This window comes from Lagenorhynchus albirostris, chromosome 2, assembly GCF_949774975.1.
Source record: "Lagenorhynchus albirostris chromosome 2, mLagAlb1.1, whole genome shotgun sequence".
In the NCBI taxonomy this organism is placed as follows: domain Eukaryota; kingdom Metazoa; phylum Chordata; class Mammalia; order Artiodactyla; family Delphinidae; genus Lagenorhynchus; species Lagenorhynchus albirostris.
Window position 1 is genome coordinate 126156087 of NC_083096.1, and position 21874 is coordinate 126177960.

Here is a 21874-nt window from a genome sequence, read left to right on the forward strand (position 1 = left end):
GTTTCCCGACCAGGGCTTGAACCCGTGCCCCCTGCAGTGGAAGCGCAGAGTCTTAACTATTGGACTGCCAAGGAAGTCCCAGGCACTCTATCTGTTTCCTTCAAATGAAATGCTCTCTATTCAGATGCTACTGTGCTTCATGGAATTCCTCAAGCCATATGCATTACTTGAACTCTGATAATCATTGATTATTTGTAGGTGTTAGTCTTCTTTCCCCAGTGATACTGTAAACTTTTCTACGACTCTCATATACTCGAATTGAAGAAATCACTAGCCATTTAAACTGGTACATTTCAACAAATGTTCAATGTTCCAGAAGGACCATTCATTCGTGAGTTCATTCAATATATTTTGTTGAACTCCTACAATGTGCCACACACTGTTTTAGGCAGCAGAGATGTATCAGTGACCAAGACAACAATAAAAAATTAGAACATCACTGAATTTTAATTTTAGTTAGGGGAATTTAGACAATAAATAAACAAGTTAAAAATATAGTATGTCAGTTTCTCATAAAGACTACTAAGAAAATAAAACAGGGAAGGGACATAGGGTATGCTTCTAGTGTATAATAAGATCAGTTATTTTGAAGTGCACAATATTGTATTGTTAACTATGTTGGGTTGGATGACAGATCTCTAGAATTTATTCAACCAGCACAAATGAAACTTTATACCCATTGACTAACAACTCTTATTTGTCCTGTCTGGGCTTGGTTATCATTTCTTAGGGTAACTTTACTTAACTACACTGACTAGATTATGTCCTACTAGTATGCATATCCTTCACCTCCAATGTATCTTCACACTCAATTGTTTATTTAATCATCCATAATTATTTGTTTAATGTCTAACACATGTACTAGAATGTAAGTTTCATGAGGGCAGGGATCTGTTTTGTTGATTCCTGTTCCTTTGGCACCAAGCATATTGCCTGAAGTTACCAAAGCAATACATACATACACACACAAAGTTTAACCGACTAGCTTAATGATGAAGGGGTCATGTTTTATATCCTCATAGTGCCTATACATAACTCTTTTTGACTGATCCTTGCTTTATTGTAATAAAACCGTTAGCCAAGTTTTCATGGAAGGAAATGAGGATTTAATGAACGTATTAGGACACAGGAGACTCCCACAAACATTTAGAAGAAAAGATCATCAACATGAATATCAATAAAATCACCAGACATAACAAGTTTGGCCAAAAATATAACAAATACTACTGAGCACTTATTATTCATCAGGCATTGCTCTAAATGTTTGAGATATATTAGTGACCAAAACAGAGTAAAATCCCTCCTGCCACATAATGGAGTTTGCATTTTGGGGCAGGAGAAGACAGACAAGACCATAAAAAAATCAGTAAATCATATATACTGAGAAGATGGTCAGTGTTACAGGAAAAAATGGAGCAGAGTAAAGGAAACTGGGAATTCAATTCCAAGAAGGGTTAACGGGTAGGCCTCATTGAGCAGGTGATACTTGAGACATGTTGGAAAAAATTTTACCCTGAGAATGAGGAAAATAAGCAGTGTAAAGTCAGTAAAATTGTCTAGAAAAGATTAAATCACACATCTGAATGCAGAGGGAAAAAAGGCCCAAGTGAGTCAGGGACATTAGTAAGAGGGGAGAGAAGTTTTCTGTCTTCAATTTATAATTCAGGATTTAGCTTTTCAACAAAAATTAAATTAGAGTTGCAACAAAATCAAAGAAAAAGTGTATATCATTTGTTAAGAGAAAACATTAAAACATATTTTCAGTTAAAAATTCAAGCTGTTTAGAGATGAAATGAGAATCTTACCATTTTTACTGATGTCGAGTTCTTTAAGGTTAACTAAACTAGCAATAGTGGTTGGCAGATTTGAAAGGTCATTGTCAGGAATACTTAGTTTTCTTAGAGCTTGACAGTTGAACAATTGCTGTAAAAAGAAAATAATAATTTATTAGATCTCAATTTGGTTAAATCCATTCATATATAAACTTAGTAACAAAATTCAATTCACCATCTTTACAAATGTGATAGTAAAAGGGCCCAACCCCAAAAGGCTCAGTTTCTTCCACACCCATCTTCTGGATTCTCCTCAGAGTTTTTTCACATTCCATCATCATGTTAGTACCTCCTTACTCTCTGCTATCCACATTCGCCACTCAAGGTATTCTACTTTTCCCCTTCTGTTTAACATTAGTGTTCAATTTGCCACTGAACCAATCAATTTATTTTTTTCTTTGAAATAACTTCTGGAGTAACCCCTTCCTTTTCATTCTCACAGCTACCAGGATTACCTCAATTCTCTTTCTCCACAACCACAAATTACTTCCATTTAATCATGTTGAACACTTGTTTATCTGACATGCAAGAACTGCAATACAGTTGAATACATGAGCTCACATTTCTTTTGTGTCCCCACACTGCTTCATAAATATCTATCAAATGAAACATTTAACCTCTGATACTTGGTGAAAAATAACCACTAGTGGTTGGTTCACTTCTGCCACCAATCCTAAAGTGCTAGATGGGGAAGAGTCAAGTGTTAATGCAATGGTTCTCAAATCCAGCATGGTTTTAATCATTGGTGGGTGGAGGTGCTTGGTTAAAATGTGGGTCCTTGAGCTTTACCCAAAGAAGTACTGATATGGTGGGTCTGGGATGAAGATCAAAATCTTCATTTTTAACAAACACTCTAGTGATCTGGTTATTTTTATGTAGGTGTTTCCAGTATTACATTTCTGGAAACAATATGGTTAGATTTTTTAGCTATGTCCATCTCATCTTGACTACTCAAGATTTGAACAGCTGGGTCAGAATTTTTGATTCATTTCTGGAAGAATTATCTTAATGAGATCTTTTCTGTTTGACATTTCTAATTCTGTTTTGCTAAATTTCCACAGATTAAGTCTCTGGTATCCATGACTATGCAATTGGCCCACAGTACATTTAACTGCTGCTTGTTCTTAAATGTAATTCATAATTTATAGGCAAAACAATGTAGTATGTGGTTGTTATTTCTTAACTCATTACCTTTTAAAAAAATAGATTGTGCTGGTTATTACTTAAGATAAAATATGTAGTTTCTTGCTTTTGGCTGACTTGCTTTTGGCTCCTTACAAAGATTATTTGCAATACTTCATGTAGTACTAGGATTTCAATATTCTCCATAGAGATGTTGCTACTTCTTTTTATAAAGTCTAAAAAAGAGAACTTTGATGGATAGTTTCCACTAACTACTAATTTTCTCTTTAAAAATAGAAAAAAAAAATATGTCTACACTCATGGCCAAAGTTAATTTAAGTTCTTGTCCAGTCTCCATCATTCTGTTAGGACCATTACACTACATGCAATGTGGTTAGTTATAGATGCATAGATTTAAAAAAATCAATTGCCTCTTGGCTGATACTGGTAAGATGTATTAACTACTTTTTAGTCTGATTATTATAACCATTTTATGTAAAATTCAGACAAATTATTTTCAAAACTGTTTTTTGCTTTGTAATTTCAAGCCTCATCTCAAGTAAATACTCAGTTTGTCTCAAGAATTAATAGAGGTCCCTATATTCTTCTTCAATTTTAAATGAAGCCACATCAGGAACAAAAGATTTGGGCACTCCTGAACACCCTATTACATAAAATAATCCAAGATCCTAAGATCTTGAGAGAGGCTAAGAGCATGGCATTTGGAATCAGATTCATGTAGATTTAATCCCCACTTATCTACTCACTTGCTGTGTAATCTTGGGAAAGTTACCTAATATCTCTGAATTCTATCAATTTCCTCATCTGTAAAATGGGGACAATAACATTGCCTAAGTTGAAGGATTGTTGAGAGGATTAAATGAGTTAATATATGTCATCAGTTCTAAGTCTTGCACTTTCTCATGTATTAACATCTTTGCTGTTTGGGATTCATCTTCCAATCAACATTGTTATATCTGTAAACAGTGTTTCTTTTTCCTTAGTGGTACTACAATGACGGTAATGGTGTTTCTTAAAATCAATGGCCTTGGATTTGATGAAAGGAATTACTTGTAAAAGTGTAAAACTGTGTTTGGCATATAGTAAGAGCTTGATAACTGTTAGCAATTACTAATATTTATATGTTAATACAGAAACAGAAATATACCTATATAATCTATTTCTTACTTTTCTAGATGATGAGGTCACTGAAGGCAGGAGTCATGTCTGATTCATCTTGGTGTCAACCTGTTTCACCTTTGTATATATTAAAGTGACTAGCACAGTGTCTTTTACATAGTGTATGTTGCATAAATATCTTTGAAAGTATACTTAGATAAGTAAAGAGAAAATAAAGACAGTGTTAAGCTCCAGCTGAGTGGTACTTCATTGGTTTGGAAGTTTCAGATAGATAAACAATCTCAGTGGAATCTAAATTTAATAAACAAGCAGTGAATTCTTGAATATGAGTCATGATGTCTATAAAGTGGCAAAGAAATTAAGAAGGCATTTTAATGATTTTTTCAATATTCAATTTTTTTTTTTTTTTTTTTTTTGCGGTACAGAGGCCTCTCACTGTTGTGGCCTCTCCCGCTGTGGAGCACAGGCTCCAGACGCGCAGGCTCAGCAGCCATGGCTCACGGGCCCAGCTGCTCCACGGCATGTGGGATCCTCCCGGACCGGGGCGCGAACCCATGTCCCCTGCATCGGCAGGCGGACTCCCAACACTGTGCCACCAGGGAAGCCCAATACTCAAGTTTTGAATGAAAATGATGTAAAGAATGATCATGAAATAGCTGTAATTCTTCAATATAGTATAAAACAGCAACTCTAATAGCTAATGAAAGTAAGACTCTTAATGACTATGCCAAGGTAAATATCAGATATAATGAAAATACACTGGTAGAGTATCTGTCCTAAGTTATGTTGATGATGGTGACTAGGTTGACTCATGAAAGTATTTCTGGAGGAGGTAATAAGAAATGGATCACCTAAGAGCGAGCACAAATTAGCCAGATGAAGGCTAAAGAGGGTTAATGTTGTATTTGTAGCATCTAAACATACTCCAAATTCGAAGACTGTGTAACTCAAACTAGCTTCAAATATTTGCTTGACAGCATGAGGATATTTGGATCATGGAGTGAAATCTCTGCATCCACAACATCTACATGCATTTAAAATATATTTATTGAATACCTATTATATAGTATGGTCTATGTTCAGCACTGAGGGTAAGGATGTGAAAAGATACCCGTCAATGTCTATTTTCAGCAGTATGGTGGACTAAATATTCAAAGAAAAACTTTTTAGTACAGCAAAATCATACACACACACACACACACACACACACACACACACACACATTCCTTTAATGCGTAGGTGAGCTATGGCTGTAAAAGTATAGCTATGGCTATACTGGAATTTCTAAAATTCCAGAAAAACAAGAAAATGCTAATACACCGAGTTAAGTGGGTCTGTATTTAGCTTTTGCTTTGGTGGTATCTGTTGTTTTCTGGTGGCTGAAGACTGAGAGGTTTTTTTTGTTGTTGTTGTTTGTTTGTTTGTTTTGCAACTGGAAGGATAGAAGACTGCTTGGGATTTGAACAGAGGTTGGAGATTGGCTTAAAGGCCACTCCATACATAGTTGGGTTCTCCTGAGGGTGATACCATCAGTGAGTGAAGTTAAAAAAACAAACTGGGTCCTGCAAAATGAGTCAGTGGTGAATGCATGACTTTCTCAGTTTTGTCTCAGAGTGAAGCGAGAAGGAAGGAAGGAAGGAAGGAAGGAAGGAAGGAAGGAAGGGAGAGAAAGAAAGAGAGAGAGAGAAAGAAAGAGAGAGAGAGAGAGAGAGAAAGAAAGAAAGAAAGAAAGAAAGAAAGAAAGAAAGAAAGAAAGAAAGAAAGAAAGAAAAAGAAAGAGGGAGGGAAGGAGGGAAGAGGAAGAAAGGGAAGGAGAAAGGAAGGAGGGAGGGAAGGAAAGTAGGAAGGAAGGAAGGAAGGGAAAAAGAGAGTGAGGGAGGGAGCGAGAAAAAAGAAGATAGGGAGAAAAAGAGAGAGAGAGAACAAATAAAACAAAAACAAAATGTCTAATTGTGGGATTAAAAAGTCAGTGTAAGTCAAAACAGAAAGCAGTATGGTAGTGGCATAAAAATAGATATACAGATCAATGGAGCAGAACTGAGAGCGCAGAAATAAACCCACTCATGTATGGTCAACAAATGTTTGACAAGAGAGCCAGAAAGATGCAATGGGAAAAGGATAGTCTCTTCAATAAATGGTGTTGGGAAAACTGGATAACCATAAGCAGAAAATGAAATTGGACACCTATCTTATACCACTCACAAAAAAAACCTCAAAATGGATTAAAGACTTAAATGTAAGACCTGAAACTGTAGAATTCCTAGAAGAAAACATAGGAAAAAAATCTCCTTGACATTGGTTTTGGCAAAGATTTTTGTGTATGATACCAAAAGCAAAGTCAACAAAAGCAAAAATGAACAAGTAGGACTACATCAAACTAAAAAGTTTGTGCAGAGCAAAAGAAACAATCAGCAAAAATAAAAAGGTAACCTCTGGAATGGGAGAAAATACCTGCAAACCATTTATCTGAAAAGGGGTTAATATCCAAAATACACATGAAACTCATACAACTCAATAGTAAAAAAAAAATCTAATTAAAAAAATGGGCAAAATATTTGAATAGACACTTTTCCAAAGAAGACATACAGATAGCCAATAGGTATATGAAAAGATGCTTGTCATCACCAGTCATCAGGGAAATGCAAATCAATATCACAATGAGATAAGAACTCACACCTGCTGTCATCAAAAAGACCAGAAACAACAAGTGTTGGCAAGGGTGTGGAGGAAAAGGAACCTATGTACATTACTGGTGGGAATGTAATTGGCACAGCCATCATGAAAAACAGCATGGAGGTTCCTCAAAATATTGAAAATAGAACCACCATATGATACAGTAATCCCACTTCTGCATGTATATCCAAAAGAAATAAAAACACTATCTCAAAGACATATCTGCACCCTCATTTCACTGCAGACAAGACATGGAAACAACCTAAGGGCCCATCAATAGATAAATGGATAAAAATGTGAGATCTATACATACGTATATATATATGCACTACACTATCCATGAATGGTTGAATTCTCAGATATGGAACCATGGATCTGGAGAGCCAACTATGGGACTTGAGCATCCACAGATTTTGGTATCTGTGGTAGGTCCTGAAGCCAATCCCTCACAGATACCGAGGGAAGACTATATACAGATTTACAGCTGTCTGGGGGTTTACGCCTCTAACTCCCATGTTGTTCAAGAGTCAACTGTATATACAATGAGATATTATTCATCCATAAAAAACATAAAAATTCTGTCTTTTATCACAAAATTGATGGACCTTGAAGGCATTATGCTAAATGAAATAAATCAGATAAAGACAAATATTTACTGTATGATCTCTCTTATATGTGGAATCTGAAAAAGCTGAACTCATAGAAATAGAGAGTAGGATGGTGATTGTCAGAAGCTGGGGGGTGGGAGAAATGGGAAAATGTTGGTTAAAGGGCACAAATTCCCAGCTATAAGATAAATAAGATCTTGGGAGCTAATGCACAGCGTAGTGACTATAATTATCAACACTGTATTATATACTTGAAAGTTTTTAAGAAAGTAGATCTTAAATGTTATCAGCACACACACACAAACTGTAATTATGTGAAGGGATTGAGATGTGGTACCCTATTGGTGACTTACTACCTTATTGTGGTAATCATTTTGCAATATATACATGTATCTAATCATCACATTGTACACTTTAAACTTACGTATATTACATGTCAATAATATCTCAGTAAAGCTGGGGAGAATCAACGTAGAACTAAAATTCTGAACAACAGAGGCCTATGTATCAGAAAAAAGGAAAACAAAAACATTCTTAGATTTTTGCATAGTTTGGGAGGAGGGTAAAGACACTAATTAACTTTAGATTAAAATTAAATATGCATGTTAAAATTTCTAGGGTAACAATTAAAGAAATATAAATAAGGTGTATGATTTCCTAGTGGGTAGAAACAAAATAAATGGAATGAGATAGAGAAAAAAAGATCTTTAATACACATAAGTAAATATTTACATATAATAATCTTTAATACATATAAGTAAATACTTCAAAGAAATGACAGATAAAAATGAAGAGTAGAATGGGATAAATTAATACAAATATACCAATAGCTGCCATTAATAAATATGAATTAATCTCTCCAATTAAAAAAACAACTATCAGAGTGGACTAAAATTAAACATAATCAAGTTATATCCTATTACCAGTGATACACCCAAAACTTGATGGAAGAATGATAAAACTGGCAAAATTAACCAAAAGAAAGCTAATGCAGCAATACTGATTTAAAGCAAAATGCATTAATAGAGATATAGTGACTTTATGTTAGTAAACACTTCAGCTCACCAGGAATATATAATTCTAAACTTGTATGCACCTAGTATCATAGCTTTAAAATAGTTAAAGAAAAATTTGACATATCTACAAGGAGATATTGCAAATATACTATCATAATAGGGTATTTTAACACATATCTCTCAGTAATTAATTTAAAACATAAAAATAAAAGAAAAGGTACAGAAGAATTGATGGCCACTAGCTTGTCCTAGTGGACACGTATAGAACATTAAACTCAACTACTATAGAGTACTTTTTTAAAAAGCACATATGAAAACCTTGTGATTAGCCATGTACTAGATAGACATAAAGGAAGGCTCAACAAAGTTAAAAGAATTAGTAATAAAAAGACAAAAATCTTGGACCATAATGCAATTGTTATAAATGATTAACCAAAAGATATCTTTAAAAGCTTCTATATTTGGATATATATAAAGTTAAATTTAATAATCCCAGGTCAGAGAAGAAATCACACTGGAAATTACAAAATATGAGCAAATAATAACAAAATATTAGCAAATAATAACAAAATATTACCTGTCTAAAATGGCAGAATATAGCTAGAGTAATTGGCAGTAAATTGTAGCCCGAAATGCTTACATTAGGAGAGATAATCAGGTGAAAATGAATGAGTTAAGCATGCAGCTTAAGAAGACAGAAAAAATGTTAACAGAATGTAGAAGGGAAGCAACAATAAAGAAGAGTCCCTTGCAACTCACAGTGTTCTATGAAGTAGGAAAGCTAGAGATTCTGAAACAAGTCACAGATTGGGAGCTCCTCAAACAGAGGGAACATGTCTTTTCCAAGTCACTGCATGTATCTTATGATAGTTTTTGTCTTTTTAACTTTTTTTACTGTGAAATCTAAATACACAAGAGTGTATATAATATGTATTTTTTAAAATTATGATGATAAAATAAAGAGCCATACTCCTCAATCCAGTTTAAGAAAGCTACTTCATTCTCCTCCCAATCATGTCCCTTTGTCACCTACCTGATCCACCAAAAAACAACCAATTTCTCATTCTCTCACTTTTTACCACAGTTCTAGTAATCCTCAATATAGATTCTGTTTACATTTGTCTGTTATTTTTTAAAATATCAAAATTTGATATTTTCAGACTATTTTTCCAATCTGTGGTATGTAAAATGGTAACATATTTTATCTATTACTAAAAAAATTGAACACCTTTTCGTGTTTTATTCATTTGAAAGAGTTCATCACATATTCTGAATATGAATTTTTGGACAGTTCTCTCAATATATGGCTCATCATTCCATTCTTTTTATGGTAGTTTTGATAAAAAGACATTTACAATAGTCAAATTTATCTCTCAGTTTGAATGTGTGCAGATGGTCTCCTATTTTTTCCCTACCTAAAAGTTTTAATGCTTTGATTTGCCTCATTTGGAATTTATTTTTGAGAATGATGTGAAGCAAAGATGCATTCTTTTCTCTTTACAGATGACCAGTTGTTCCATTTTAAAAATAGGTCATTAATTTGTCCACTGATTTGCAAGACAAGTTCTGTTGGATTTCCACATAAGTACGGGTCAGTCTTTGGACTTTCTATTTCTAGTCCACTGGTCTATTTGTCTATCTCTCATTCCAGCTGGGTCACCAGAAATCTAAGACTCTGATTTGTGTTTGTGCCAGAGAAGAATGGGGAAGGAATATAGAGAATTCCTGGAGAAGGAAGAAACAGTCCATCTAGGCTTTGAGAGAGAAGTTCTATGAGCAGAAGGTAGGGTGGGGAAGTAGGGGTAGATTGGGAAGCACAGAGCAGTTCAGGAAGCTGTAAGAGGAGGAAAGGACCAGAGGTATGTTAGGAATGGCAAAAAATTAAAAGTGACTCTAAGCTTTGTGGAGGGGGATAGAAAATGCAGATTTCAGCCAGAAAATGAAAGGGTTTCAGTCAGGGCTTTATCCCACAGGAGGTGTTCAGATGGTAATTTTTAATCATTTTTGAGTCAACCTTACTGATACTCTCTCCAGAAACACACACACACACACACACACACACACACACATTTGCAGCCAATTTCAAGGAGCCTGCAAATCACTGGAAGCCCATGCATGGTTCTGTGGACCAGGTTAAGGACCTCTGTGATAGGTCATGCCATGTGACTTCTAAAAAGGCAAATGTGATCAGGTCCATCTCCTGCTTATACTTTTTCAATGGCTCTCTCCTCTCTTCAGGACAAAGTCCAAGTTTCTTATGGCTTTCAATGTCCTTTACCTCTACAGAGTCTTATCTTTTTATTCCCCTGTCTCTTGTCTTTTTCTCATACCTTCCCACCTACCATCCTGCATGACCACATATCCAGACACACTGAGCAGCTGCCAGTTTCTGTATCCCCCATGCTCTGCTTTGCCTTTGTAAATGCCAGGTCTCCAGCTGAAGCTTTTTTCCACCTCGCCCTATCTCACCTCCCTTCTACCGTCTTTTCCAAGCTCAGGCCCTCTCACCTTTCTGGTCACAGCTTAAGACTGGTTTACATGCTCCATTTGTGTACTTTCGTAACATTCTGTATTTATCTCTATTGAAGCCTGGATGCCCCTGTTTTGGGATTACTAGACCGTAAGCTTCTTTAGTTTCTGCAGCATCTGCTGTGTATAATGTAACGCCTGACACGTTGTACTTTCTCAGTATATAGTTTTTTTTTCATGAAAATTCTTAGGCAGGGGAGTGGCAAATAATAAGATAGTGCCATTTCTTAAGTGCCTATTATATAGGTGCAAGGCACTAACCTAGGTTTTATAGTATATGATCTACTTCTTGTGACAATGTTGTAAGGAAGGTACTATTATTTCTACTTTGCAGATGAGAAAACTCAGGAGGTTAACTTTTACAAGGTCATATATGTAGGAAGTGCCAGAACCAGCATTCAAATTCAGTTTTGTCTGGTACAAAGCCATTTCTACTTCAGTGCATTGTTCCCTCTGTACCATCAGATCTGTGCTTGGGAGAGACAATAGTGATGACTGACAACAGCTGGTGGCTGTCTGGGAGGGGAAAGTGAATGAGATAGGGGGAGTCTTCCGCCCATAATAATGGTCCTACGGGGCTTAGGGGAGAAGACTCAGATTCAGTGACTATCTTTTGACAGCAAAAATCTAAATTAGAGTAAATCTAAGTATATGTTATAGCACTTTGCTAACCCTGAAGTGCTACAAAGTATTATAATTTGGATTAGCATTTTATTATCACCTTTACACTCAGGCTTGGAAAATTAAGGACACAATGACGACATGATGAATGTGAATGACTGGATCTCAAAACATAGTTCCTTAGAAAAAATAAGATAGGGTGTTTATTTTTTCCACTACAAATTTAAAAAGCATTAGTTGCTTGTGAATTGTAAAGAGACAAACCCTTTTCCTGAGAAGTTTCATGTAAGATTATAAATATTCAATGAGACTGTTATTGATGCCCTATGTTGGCACAAGTGGATTCCACCAGGGAAAAGAACTAATTGTCTAATGAGTTGGCATTACTGAATGGCTGGTTTCTTAGAAGTTCTTCCTTTGAATTCCTTTAAAATTATTCAGGCTACAGTGTTTCCAAATTCATTTGAAAGCTGTTTCAAAGAAATAGTTATTTTGTACACATTACAATAAAATGTTTAAAAATTCTTTAGTTTAATACAAATGTTAATAATTATCTTTAGTTAGAAAAGAGCCAACTCAAAAATAATAGAATAAAAATAGTTTTAATGTATGCACTTGGTGAAATTGTAGGCTTCTAAATATGACATTCATTCACTTCTTTCTTTACTTCCTCCCTCTTTCCTTCCTTCCTCCCTTCCCTCTCTCCTTCCTTTTCTTCCTTTCTTCTTCCTTTCTTTCCTGCCCATTTCCCTTCCTTCCTGACTGCTTATATTCAGTGAGCACTTCTTGAACATCTACTTAGTGACAGACACAGCACCAGGACCCAAAGAAGAATAACAAAGTATACACTTCCTCAAGAATACAGTCACCTAGCGGTTATAAATATACACAAAAAATAAGAGGCAATGTAGTAAATACTAGGTAAATACTACAACAGAGAGAGGGCTTTGCAAAGTGCATATTATTCCAAAAGAAACATTCCTAGACTTTGCCCTTAACCTAGAGAATTTGGATGCTTGGATTTGTGTGCCTTTTCAATGATTCTACACTGCTCTCTCACGTTATCATCCACCTTGTAGAGGTTCATAAGCAGGAAAGGGACTGACTCAGATTTTTGTTTTTGAGAAACTGGCACCTGTGACCAGAAGGAGGCAGAAGAACAATGAGAAAACATCTAGGTGAAAAATAATGAGAATATTAGTTAAGGCACTGTCAGGAAGAGTGAGGCACTCTGGGAGGAGAAATCATTAAGACTTGGTGCCAGTAATACATGGGCAGTCAAAGGAGGGAGGATTTTGTGGTCCAACAACACTTTAAGGTCACCAGTAGTAGTGGAGTTGTGGGCTGGTGTGGGAGGTATGGAGCTGGACAAATGCTGGTAGCATCAAATAAGATTGAGGCTGTAGGGGAAGGGAACACTTATAATCCCTTCTAGTGCATTTTAGCAATATTGGATGTGTTGCAGAGACAAGATCTTTTCTTCGCTGGAGAAAGATGGCAACTACAATAAATACTCAGGCATTTTATCCCAGAAAACAATAAATATTATTGCCGCTGTTTTAAAAATACAGATCTTTTCAGCAACAATTTGCCCATTGGTGGTGTTGAATCATTTCTCCCTTTGGAACAGCAAGTTTATTTTACCATTTTTCAGTGTCTTAGAAGGAAGGGAATATATCTGTTTTATTGGAATAAGAGCTATCTGTTTGAATATATAAGACATAGCACCTTGCCTTACCCATTCTGCTTGATACCAATTTTCATTTAAAATTTTTTAAATGAATATATTTTTTAATTTACATATTAAAGATTACTTCACTTGATGATACAAGCTTATAAAACCAGGAAAGAAATAGGAAGAGTGAAAAGCTGTATATAAAAGTTCTATAAATGTTCTTAATTTTGATGTAGCTTAATGGCTGCTAAGAGTTTGGGGTAAAATCTTGTTATCTCTATAGTACTTAAGACAAATGATGTGTGTCCTTTGGGATTTTCTTTTGTTGCTTTTTAAATAACTACTAGTTGGTAAAAAAAATTTTGGTTAATTAACATTTATAAAAGTATTGGCTTTGTCTTTAGAGAGTAATCAATATGGTGTGTGAACAACTGGGTTGAATGGCATTAATTTGACCTTCATATTAGTATAAGCTGATATATATGTATATATACATATATAGATATTAGTGTAAGCTGGTATATATATATATTTAAAAGTTTTTAATGTCTATGCCCTAATCAGTTCTAGGTACTAAAAACCTAACCTGTGCTGACTAGCTCTGCCTAGGTCAGTAAGCCAAAGAGAAGATGGCTAATGGTATAGCTGCAGTCTCTTTTTCACTTATAGTCATAATGAAAAGGTTATAAACTTTGGAAGCAAACAGACCTAGATTTGAATTCTGATTTCATGGTTAACAGGTGACATGCTATTGAGCAAGTTTCATACATTTTCTCCAAGGCTCAATTTATCATTTAAAAAGCCCAACTAGACTGTGCCCTAATCTTATCTTTAAAAATGTGTTTCTGCCAAGCCGACTTCCTTGACCCTCCAGCATAACAAGATGAGCTATCTCTCTACTGTGGTTGTGTATAATCTTGTGGACATATTTCTACAATCCACTTTTGCAAAATCAAATTATGCAACAAATATTCAGTGAGATCTAACTTTGAACCAAACATTGTGTTTCCTGTCGAAACAAAGATTAAATAGACATAGTCCCATATTTTAGTGTCTTTCTTCTTCAATCTTATTTCCCCAGAGTAGAGTAGGTATTCAGCAAATATATATTGAATGAATAACTACAACAGGTTTGGTGAGTGGAATTGTAGAATTGTACACATGGTAATACGTAGGCACAGAGGAGAGTTAAATAACCATGCCAGCAAGTGAAGCATGAAGATTGTAGGAGAAGGTGACAACTGAGATGAACCTTGAAGTAGCATGTGAGGCAGAGAAAACAGGATGAGCTTAGAGGCAAGAAAGAGCTTTGTGTTTCAGGAACACTTCCTGTGAGAGCAAGAGTAAGAGATTGGAGAGGCAAGTTGTAGCTGGACCATGGGAGGCCTCCTATTAGCATTACATGCTCAGTTGTGTGTTTTTTTTTTCCTGCAAGTTAGAGAGGAGACAGGGAATGGGCTTAACCTTGGGGGTAGCCTGGTCATATTTACATTTGGATCTACCACTGTTGGCTGTGTGAAGAATAAATTGGGATAAAGAAAATCAGGTTTAAGACACATCATCAATAAGGTCTGTTGAGAGATGATGAGGGCCTGACAAAGCCTCTGTTCATAGGGTGGAGAGAGCAGATTTAGGAAATATTTAGGTGGCAAAGGTGATAGGACTTGGCCACTGATGTAATGTGGAAGGTGAGTAAGTAGGAAGAGTAAAAAATGACAGGGTCCTGGCACTGGGACTGAATGGATAGTCACCAACTGAAACAGAGACTATAGGACAGGAGACAGGTTTCTAGGGGGAAATCAGAAGTGCTGAGTGTGAATATTCAAGTAGGCCCAGAACACACATTTAATCTGAGGACTGAGGGGTAGGGCTGAGCTGCCACAAGAGATTTGTGAGTCTTCAGTACAGTGGCTGAAAACGTGAGGATGGATGAGTGCGATAATCTAAAGAAAACAAGAAGCTCCTTCCTCCTCTCCCTTGAAGTTGTTATTGTAAAAGTCACAAATGAAACTTCATTGCCCCGTTTAATGGATTATCTAGTTTTTGCCTTACTTGGCCTCCCTATTCCATTTGACCATGTCATCACTCCTTCCTTAGAAGCCTTCACTCCCTCAGTTCCGTGACTATGCTTCTAAACAGAGTTCCCACTTCTGTCTGCCAGCACCTCCCCACGTCCCGCCCTGCTGGCCTTGGTTCTGCTCCAGTTCTCGGGAGGCAGTTTCCCTGCAGGCTGATGGCAGCATTTCACGGGCAGTGAAGAAGCAGCCACCATGAATGTTAATGAGTAAATTCACGTGGTGAACATATATGCAAGCGTTTATGCAGTCAGTTCTTAATTATTTAGAACAAAGAAAGAGAAACTTTATTCCTATCAAAGGCCACTGCCACACAGAAAAGAGATAACTGAGAGCCATGGGACTTAAATTCAACACAATTAACCTTTTTTGCCACCTCAAAAAAAAAAAAAAAAAGAGAACAAACGTTTATCATCCACTTCAAATTTAAAGAAAACAGAAAACTCTCTAGGTAGTCAAGTAGCATGCACACATGCCAAAATGAAAAATCAACAGCAAGGCTACATTGTTATCAGGAAATCAAGAAGCAGCAAAAAGGTTCTAAAGAGAGAGAGATACTATTGTCATTTTCTGGAATCTCTGGTCAAGATTCAACTCATGTATTGCTGTTTTGGGTTCATTACAGAAACAGCAAACCATCTCTTTGTATAGAAAGGATAAAATCTCTAGGAAAATTAATTTTAAAATTAATTTTCACATAAATTTTGAAAGAAAAGATATCTGCAAAAGATTTTCTCTCTTTTTATATCACTATTAATTTAGAAAAGAAAATAACTTCCTTTCTGCAAAATGATACTATCATTTCTCAGTTTATAGAAGAAAGTCAAGTTTTTGGTTTTCTTTATGGTATTACAGCTCATAAAAATCGCCAACATTTGTTGAAGATTTTATGCTTTGCCAGGCCCCATACTCACTTCACGTACGTTATGTTATTTAATCTATAACAATGAAGAAAAATTACCACAAGGTCAGTAGTTAACAAAAATAAGATGTAGGTAAAACAGTCCGACAAGGTAGATGGTATCTCCTAGATGGGGGAGAAACTGAGATTGAAAACCTTCCCCAAACTCAAATTCAAATTTAAATCTGCCTGATTCTAAACCTCTACAGCTTTCCACTACACCAGACATTTCACTGCTAATTGCTCTTCATCTCAGCAACTAGAGTTCTAGTGAAATTTTGGAGCTGACCTTTGAAGTTAAATATACCATCCAGCAGGCAAAAACTGTGAGCTTACATTATTCATATCCTTGGCTTCTCTTCTTTTCCATCAGCACTCAGCACCTGACTGTTCACTATCTATGGAGTCTAGTCAAGGGCCTCTTTACCACCTACATCAGCATCTCTAACAACAGAATACAACCAAAACAATTTTTTGTCTTCATAATTCAGATGAATTTTGTGTTTGATTCCATAACATATTCACTTTTCTCTCTTAGAAATATTTTACTTAATTGTCAATCTAGAAAAATATACTACGTGTATGCTATAGTAGATGCTAACATATCTGTACTAATTTTTGGAAGCAAATGTTCACATGTTGATTTTTACATATTACTATAGGTCAGTTTTATGTTAGGTCAACTTCATTGTAATCACACTGACATAATCCCATGTTTCTATATCAAGTTGAGAATAGCCTGACTTCCCAGGAGTCCCTGGTCAAGAATTGGATCATGAAATTGTTCTAAGCCTCATAAACACTCTAGAGAAATTATTTCTCTAGAAATTTAGAGGATCAATATATAGAAAACCAAGCAAATAAAAATGAAGCAAATTTAGGAAAAAAATACACTAGAGAAATAATCCTCCATCAATTTCCTAAAGGCTGATTCCATTCTGGGAGTCCAAATTGCTGCATTAGTAGAATGCTCTCTCTGATTTAGAACCACTTCGTATACTAAGGACGTAGCTGGGAAATGAATAATACTAAAACCTGTATTAATCAGTTAACTATTATAAGAACAATTGAAAAGAATAGATAGCAGATACTGACCCTCCTTTATAAATTTATGTTTTCATTTTTTATGTCATTTAATTTGCTCAAATGATACCTTATAATTTACTTGAGCATCAGACATTCACATTTACCAATGTGTCTTATGGATCATTTTCAAAAGAAAGTACCATAATATGGTCAGATTTGGTCAATGCTACCAAAAGGTTAACCCCTGGTGCTTCTTCTATTCCAGCTCAATTCTCTTATTTTTCTTTTTATTATTTTGAAATTAATTTTTATTTTTATAAAAGCATTATATCAATTCATTGCATCTTATCATTTGCATCTTATCATTCCTCCTCTAAAGGTAGTTGCTTTAAACTGTTTAAGATACTATTTCTTGTATTTTCATCTATATTTCTAGAGAACACAATGTGTTTTTACTTCTTGTTTATCAATTGCAGACATTGCCTATTTATTTCATATATTGCAGTTGAAAAGTCATATCACTTTGCACCACCACAACCACCATCACTCTCTTTTTCTTCATCTTCTCAGTATACTTACATCTGAATTTTTGGTTAAATCAGTAATGTTTGTTTGCACATTGTGTTTGTTTTTAACTCATAATTTTTTTTCCCCCTGAAGTTTCTTCACTTTTTATTTGCTTGGTTTTCTATGCATATATCTTTAATTGTTTCCAAATGCTCCAGCAGCTCTGTCAAATGCCCAACAGTAATATTTCAAAATGCTAAAGTACATCAGATTTTGCTAGGCCCACATTTTATTCTGGAGGATTTTACTCCTGCACCCAGTATAGCCAGCTCCAGTATGGGCAGATAGCTCTGTCACTGTGATGCACACATGGCTTCCACAGATACTCATTTGCTACTCCACTAAATTGGGCTCTGGTTTCCTGGATCTCATACCTTCCTTCTTTCGGTTCACTTTCACATCCTCTAGTAGAAAACTGGGAGTCACCTGTGACTCATTTTTCTCCTTACCCAGAAATCAAGATATCAAACAGATGACCAAACCCAGTAAATTCTGCCTCCCCAAATCCTCTCCAATATGTGTCCATTGTGTAATCTTTAGGGTCACTGCCCTGGGCCAGGCCACCATCACCTCTCAGATTCCTACAAGCTCTGCCTAACTGGTCTCCTTGCCTCTGGGCTTAACCTTTTATGTCTATTCTTAGTGCAGCTAGAACTATCTTTCTAAAATATATATCTGATCTTGCTGCTACCCAGGTAAAACTTTAAATGAATTTCCACAAATTTCAGTATAAAATTCAAACTCTATATCTTAGCATGGAAGGCCTTTACAATTTCTCCAGCCTCATTTCTCCTATTGTCTCTTTTGCACTACATTTTTAAGCAATACTTAACCTACAGTTTCTTACTTACCTGTGTCTTAGTTGCAATGATATTCCTCAGGGGGAACTCCACTGAATGTTTCCAAAACACCCATTGTGTCCCACCCATCATAGTAGACAGCATGAAACATACTTGATGCAATTACTTGTTCAATGTCTGTTTTTCTTGCTAAAGAGTATCTAAATCCATTCAGTCATTATTTTCCCAGTGACTAGCAAGTATCTGGCACAGAGTAAGTATTATTTCATGAAGAAATTAATGAATATACATACTTGGTTTCAAACTCAATTTCCTATAGGACCTAGATGGGTAACTTCATTGTTGGGGGCAGCCTGAGTGGGATCTGTGGCAAACTAGATCTGCTCCATCAAAAGAGCCTATTGATATGAGACACTAAGTCCCACCTAACTGCTACCAACTGAGCATATGGACACCACCAGATCTTCCTTTTTTTTTTTTAAAAAAAAATAAAGGCCAGGAATCTGGACTTTTTTGGTAAAAGTTGGTATTTTACAAGTTGGGTACAGCTCATTTTCAAAAATAGGCCAAACAAAACATGGCTGCTTCTTTCTGATCTCTGGTTGAAAGATAGGTTTGTATTGCCAGCCTTGCTCCGATGAGGCTCAGTTTGAGATCTCTCAGCATCTTTTGGGGTCTTTGTGAGAATGCTCGTCTGATAGCTCACATTTTGCATCTAAAGCAGAATTTGTCATGTTTTTGTACACAATAGCCCCTTCCAATATATTTTTAATAATATCATTTTTAATATCATTTTAATTGTATCAGTTCTCTAACTTGAAAATTATATCATCCTTGATTCCTTCTTCTTGTTTATCCTCCAGTCTAGACAAATGCTAAATTCTAGAAGGAAGGTCTTCTTTCAGATTAGTCAAGTGGAAAGGACATGGGATTTGGAGTAACATTCTATTGCTAGTCCATAGTTTCTATTCTATGGACTTTGCCATTTTCTAGTTGTATAACATTTGGTAAATTCTTTTAAACTCATTGTGCTTCAGTGTCTTTGGACTTAAAATTAGGATAATGAAACTTATTTGTCAGAGTTGCTCTAAGGACAAAAGAGCTACTTCATATGAAGTGCCTAGCACAGAGTAGATGCTCAATAAATGTTGAATTTCCTGTCTTCTGCTCTTTTCTTACCTCTTCCATCTGTCTTCTTTTCCTTTTCTACTGCTAATACACTGGTCCAGGCATGTGAGCTAATACGAGTTTAGAAGAACTTGGCTTTTGCATCTGTTTCTCAACTACCTGCCACTTCAAGGAAAAACTTCACAAAATATAGGTAATTTATATACTTAGGAACCTTAATTCCTTTGTAAATTATATTCCTCTGTAACCCTAAGCTTCGCATACCTCATTCTCCTATGCTCTCAGCTCACAGTAGGATTGCCACTTGTCATCTTCTTGGTTCACTGATTCCAGTATTTCTTTAACATATTGAAACCACTATCATTTGAATTAAATTTCAATATCCATCATGTCCCTTAAGTCCTACCAATCATCATCATCTGTACCCGTATTTTCTTTCTTCTCTCTTATTAAAATGGATGGAATGTGCCTGTTCCTCTCAAAGGCAACCCCTTCATGCATTCTGTGTATCCTGTGTCCTTTTGCCTTCAGGACTTTGCTCATATAATTATCCCATCAATTTCCTTCATTTAGTTTCTCCCCCCTTTCTTCTAAGTTATTCTTATTAGTGTACAAATGTGCTTTAATGTCATTGATCTTAAAAAACAAATAAACAAAGCTTATTTTGACCTCAAACTTCTCTCTAGCTTGTCTCATTTCTCTGCTTTCTCTCAGCAAAACCTCTTAAGAGAGATGTATATATCATTCATATATATATATATATATCATATATATATATATGTATATATATATATATATCTCCACCATTGTCTCTTCAACCCACTTCATTGGGTTTCCACCCAACTAATCCTATCAAGGTCACCAATTACTTCTATACTAGCAAGTACAATGGTACCTCTTCTGATCTAAGTCAATTTCTTCTCTTAAAACATCTCTGTTCTTAGCTTCCATGACAACAGCACATGGGTTCCTCCAATATCCATAGCAACTCTTTATCTCCTTGCTTTCCTAATTTATCAATGGAAACTTTCTAAATTCCTTTTCAGGCTTTAATCTCCTATCTCCCAAATCCATTCTAATAGCAAATCCTATTAACTTTACCTACAGAGCATGCTTCTATTTTCTTCACTACCACCAATCTAGTTGAAACTACCAACTTCTCACCCATATAACTACTGTAGCCTCTAATCTCCTTGCTTCCACTCTTAACTTACCACAATGTATTCCCACATTGCACCCAAAGTGGCATTTAAAAATATATATATATATATGTTATTTAAGATCACCATTAAAAAAATTCTTCAGTGGCCCCCTATCTCACTTTGGATAAAATCTTAAGCCCTTTCCTCGCTTGCTTGAACTTACAGAATTTAGCCCCACTGTCTATCTACATCTCCTACTGCACCTTATACAGCTTTCTCCTCACTCATTACACATCCATCTTCTTTCTCTTCTTTGAACATGCCTCATTTATTCCTACCCTAGAGTATTTCCTCTGCCTGGAATGCTCTTTCTCAGATCTGCATGGTTGACTCCCCCTGTCATCCAAAGCACAACATAAAGGGTCACTCCTTAGAGAGGCATCTACTGTCCTCTCAACCTAAAGCAGTCTCTCAGCAATTTCCTTGCTTTAATTTCATCATGATACTTGCCATTATCTAACATTTTCTCTTAAATATTATTTTCATTCCTTCTTTGCAACAATGTAACTTTTGTGAGAACAGGAAGTTGTTGGTCTTGCTCAATAATGTATCTCCAGCTCTAGAAGAGTTGTCTACACATATTTGATACTCAGGAAATGTTTGCTGAATGAATGAACAAATCAATGGATATATTTTACCTAAAATTTGTTTTTTATATAATTTCCAAAAAACTGGCAGTAAAAATCAGCAAATGAGTTTCATTTTCATTGAAATTTCAGTGAGATTTGATATTTGGGTAAAGGTTAGCAATAAATGATGGGATGAGTAAGTCTTTAGTTGGAAGATAAAACAGTTCAAAAACTGACTGGGCTACTACAGAAGACCCAGTTTCTCACTGACACACATAATAAAGAGTTGTTGGTACTATCAACTTTTAAAACAATAAAACATTGTAAACAAAAATAGAAACCTGAGTAAGAAAAAAATATCTAAAGTTTTCCACATATAAACAATGTTTT

The 21874-nt window shown here is 35.5% G+C and overlaps 1 protein-coding gene across 1 annotated transcript in view; it reads right to left on the reverse strand.

Annotated features, from left to right (window-relative positions):
• The window catches only part of LRRC7 (leucine rich repeat containing 7), a 507812-nt gene that overhangs the window by 275913 nt on the left and 210025 nt on the right, over nt 1-21874 (reverse strand). The window contains exon 4 of the mRNA XM_060142541.1: nt 1806-1923. Within this exon, the coding sequence (XP_059998524.1) occupies nt 1806-1923 (118 nt within the window). The remainder of the gene's footprint in view (nt 1-1805; nt 1924-21874) is intronic.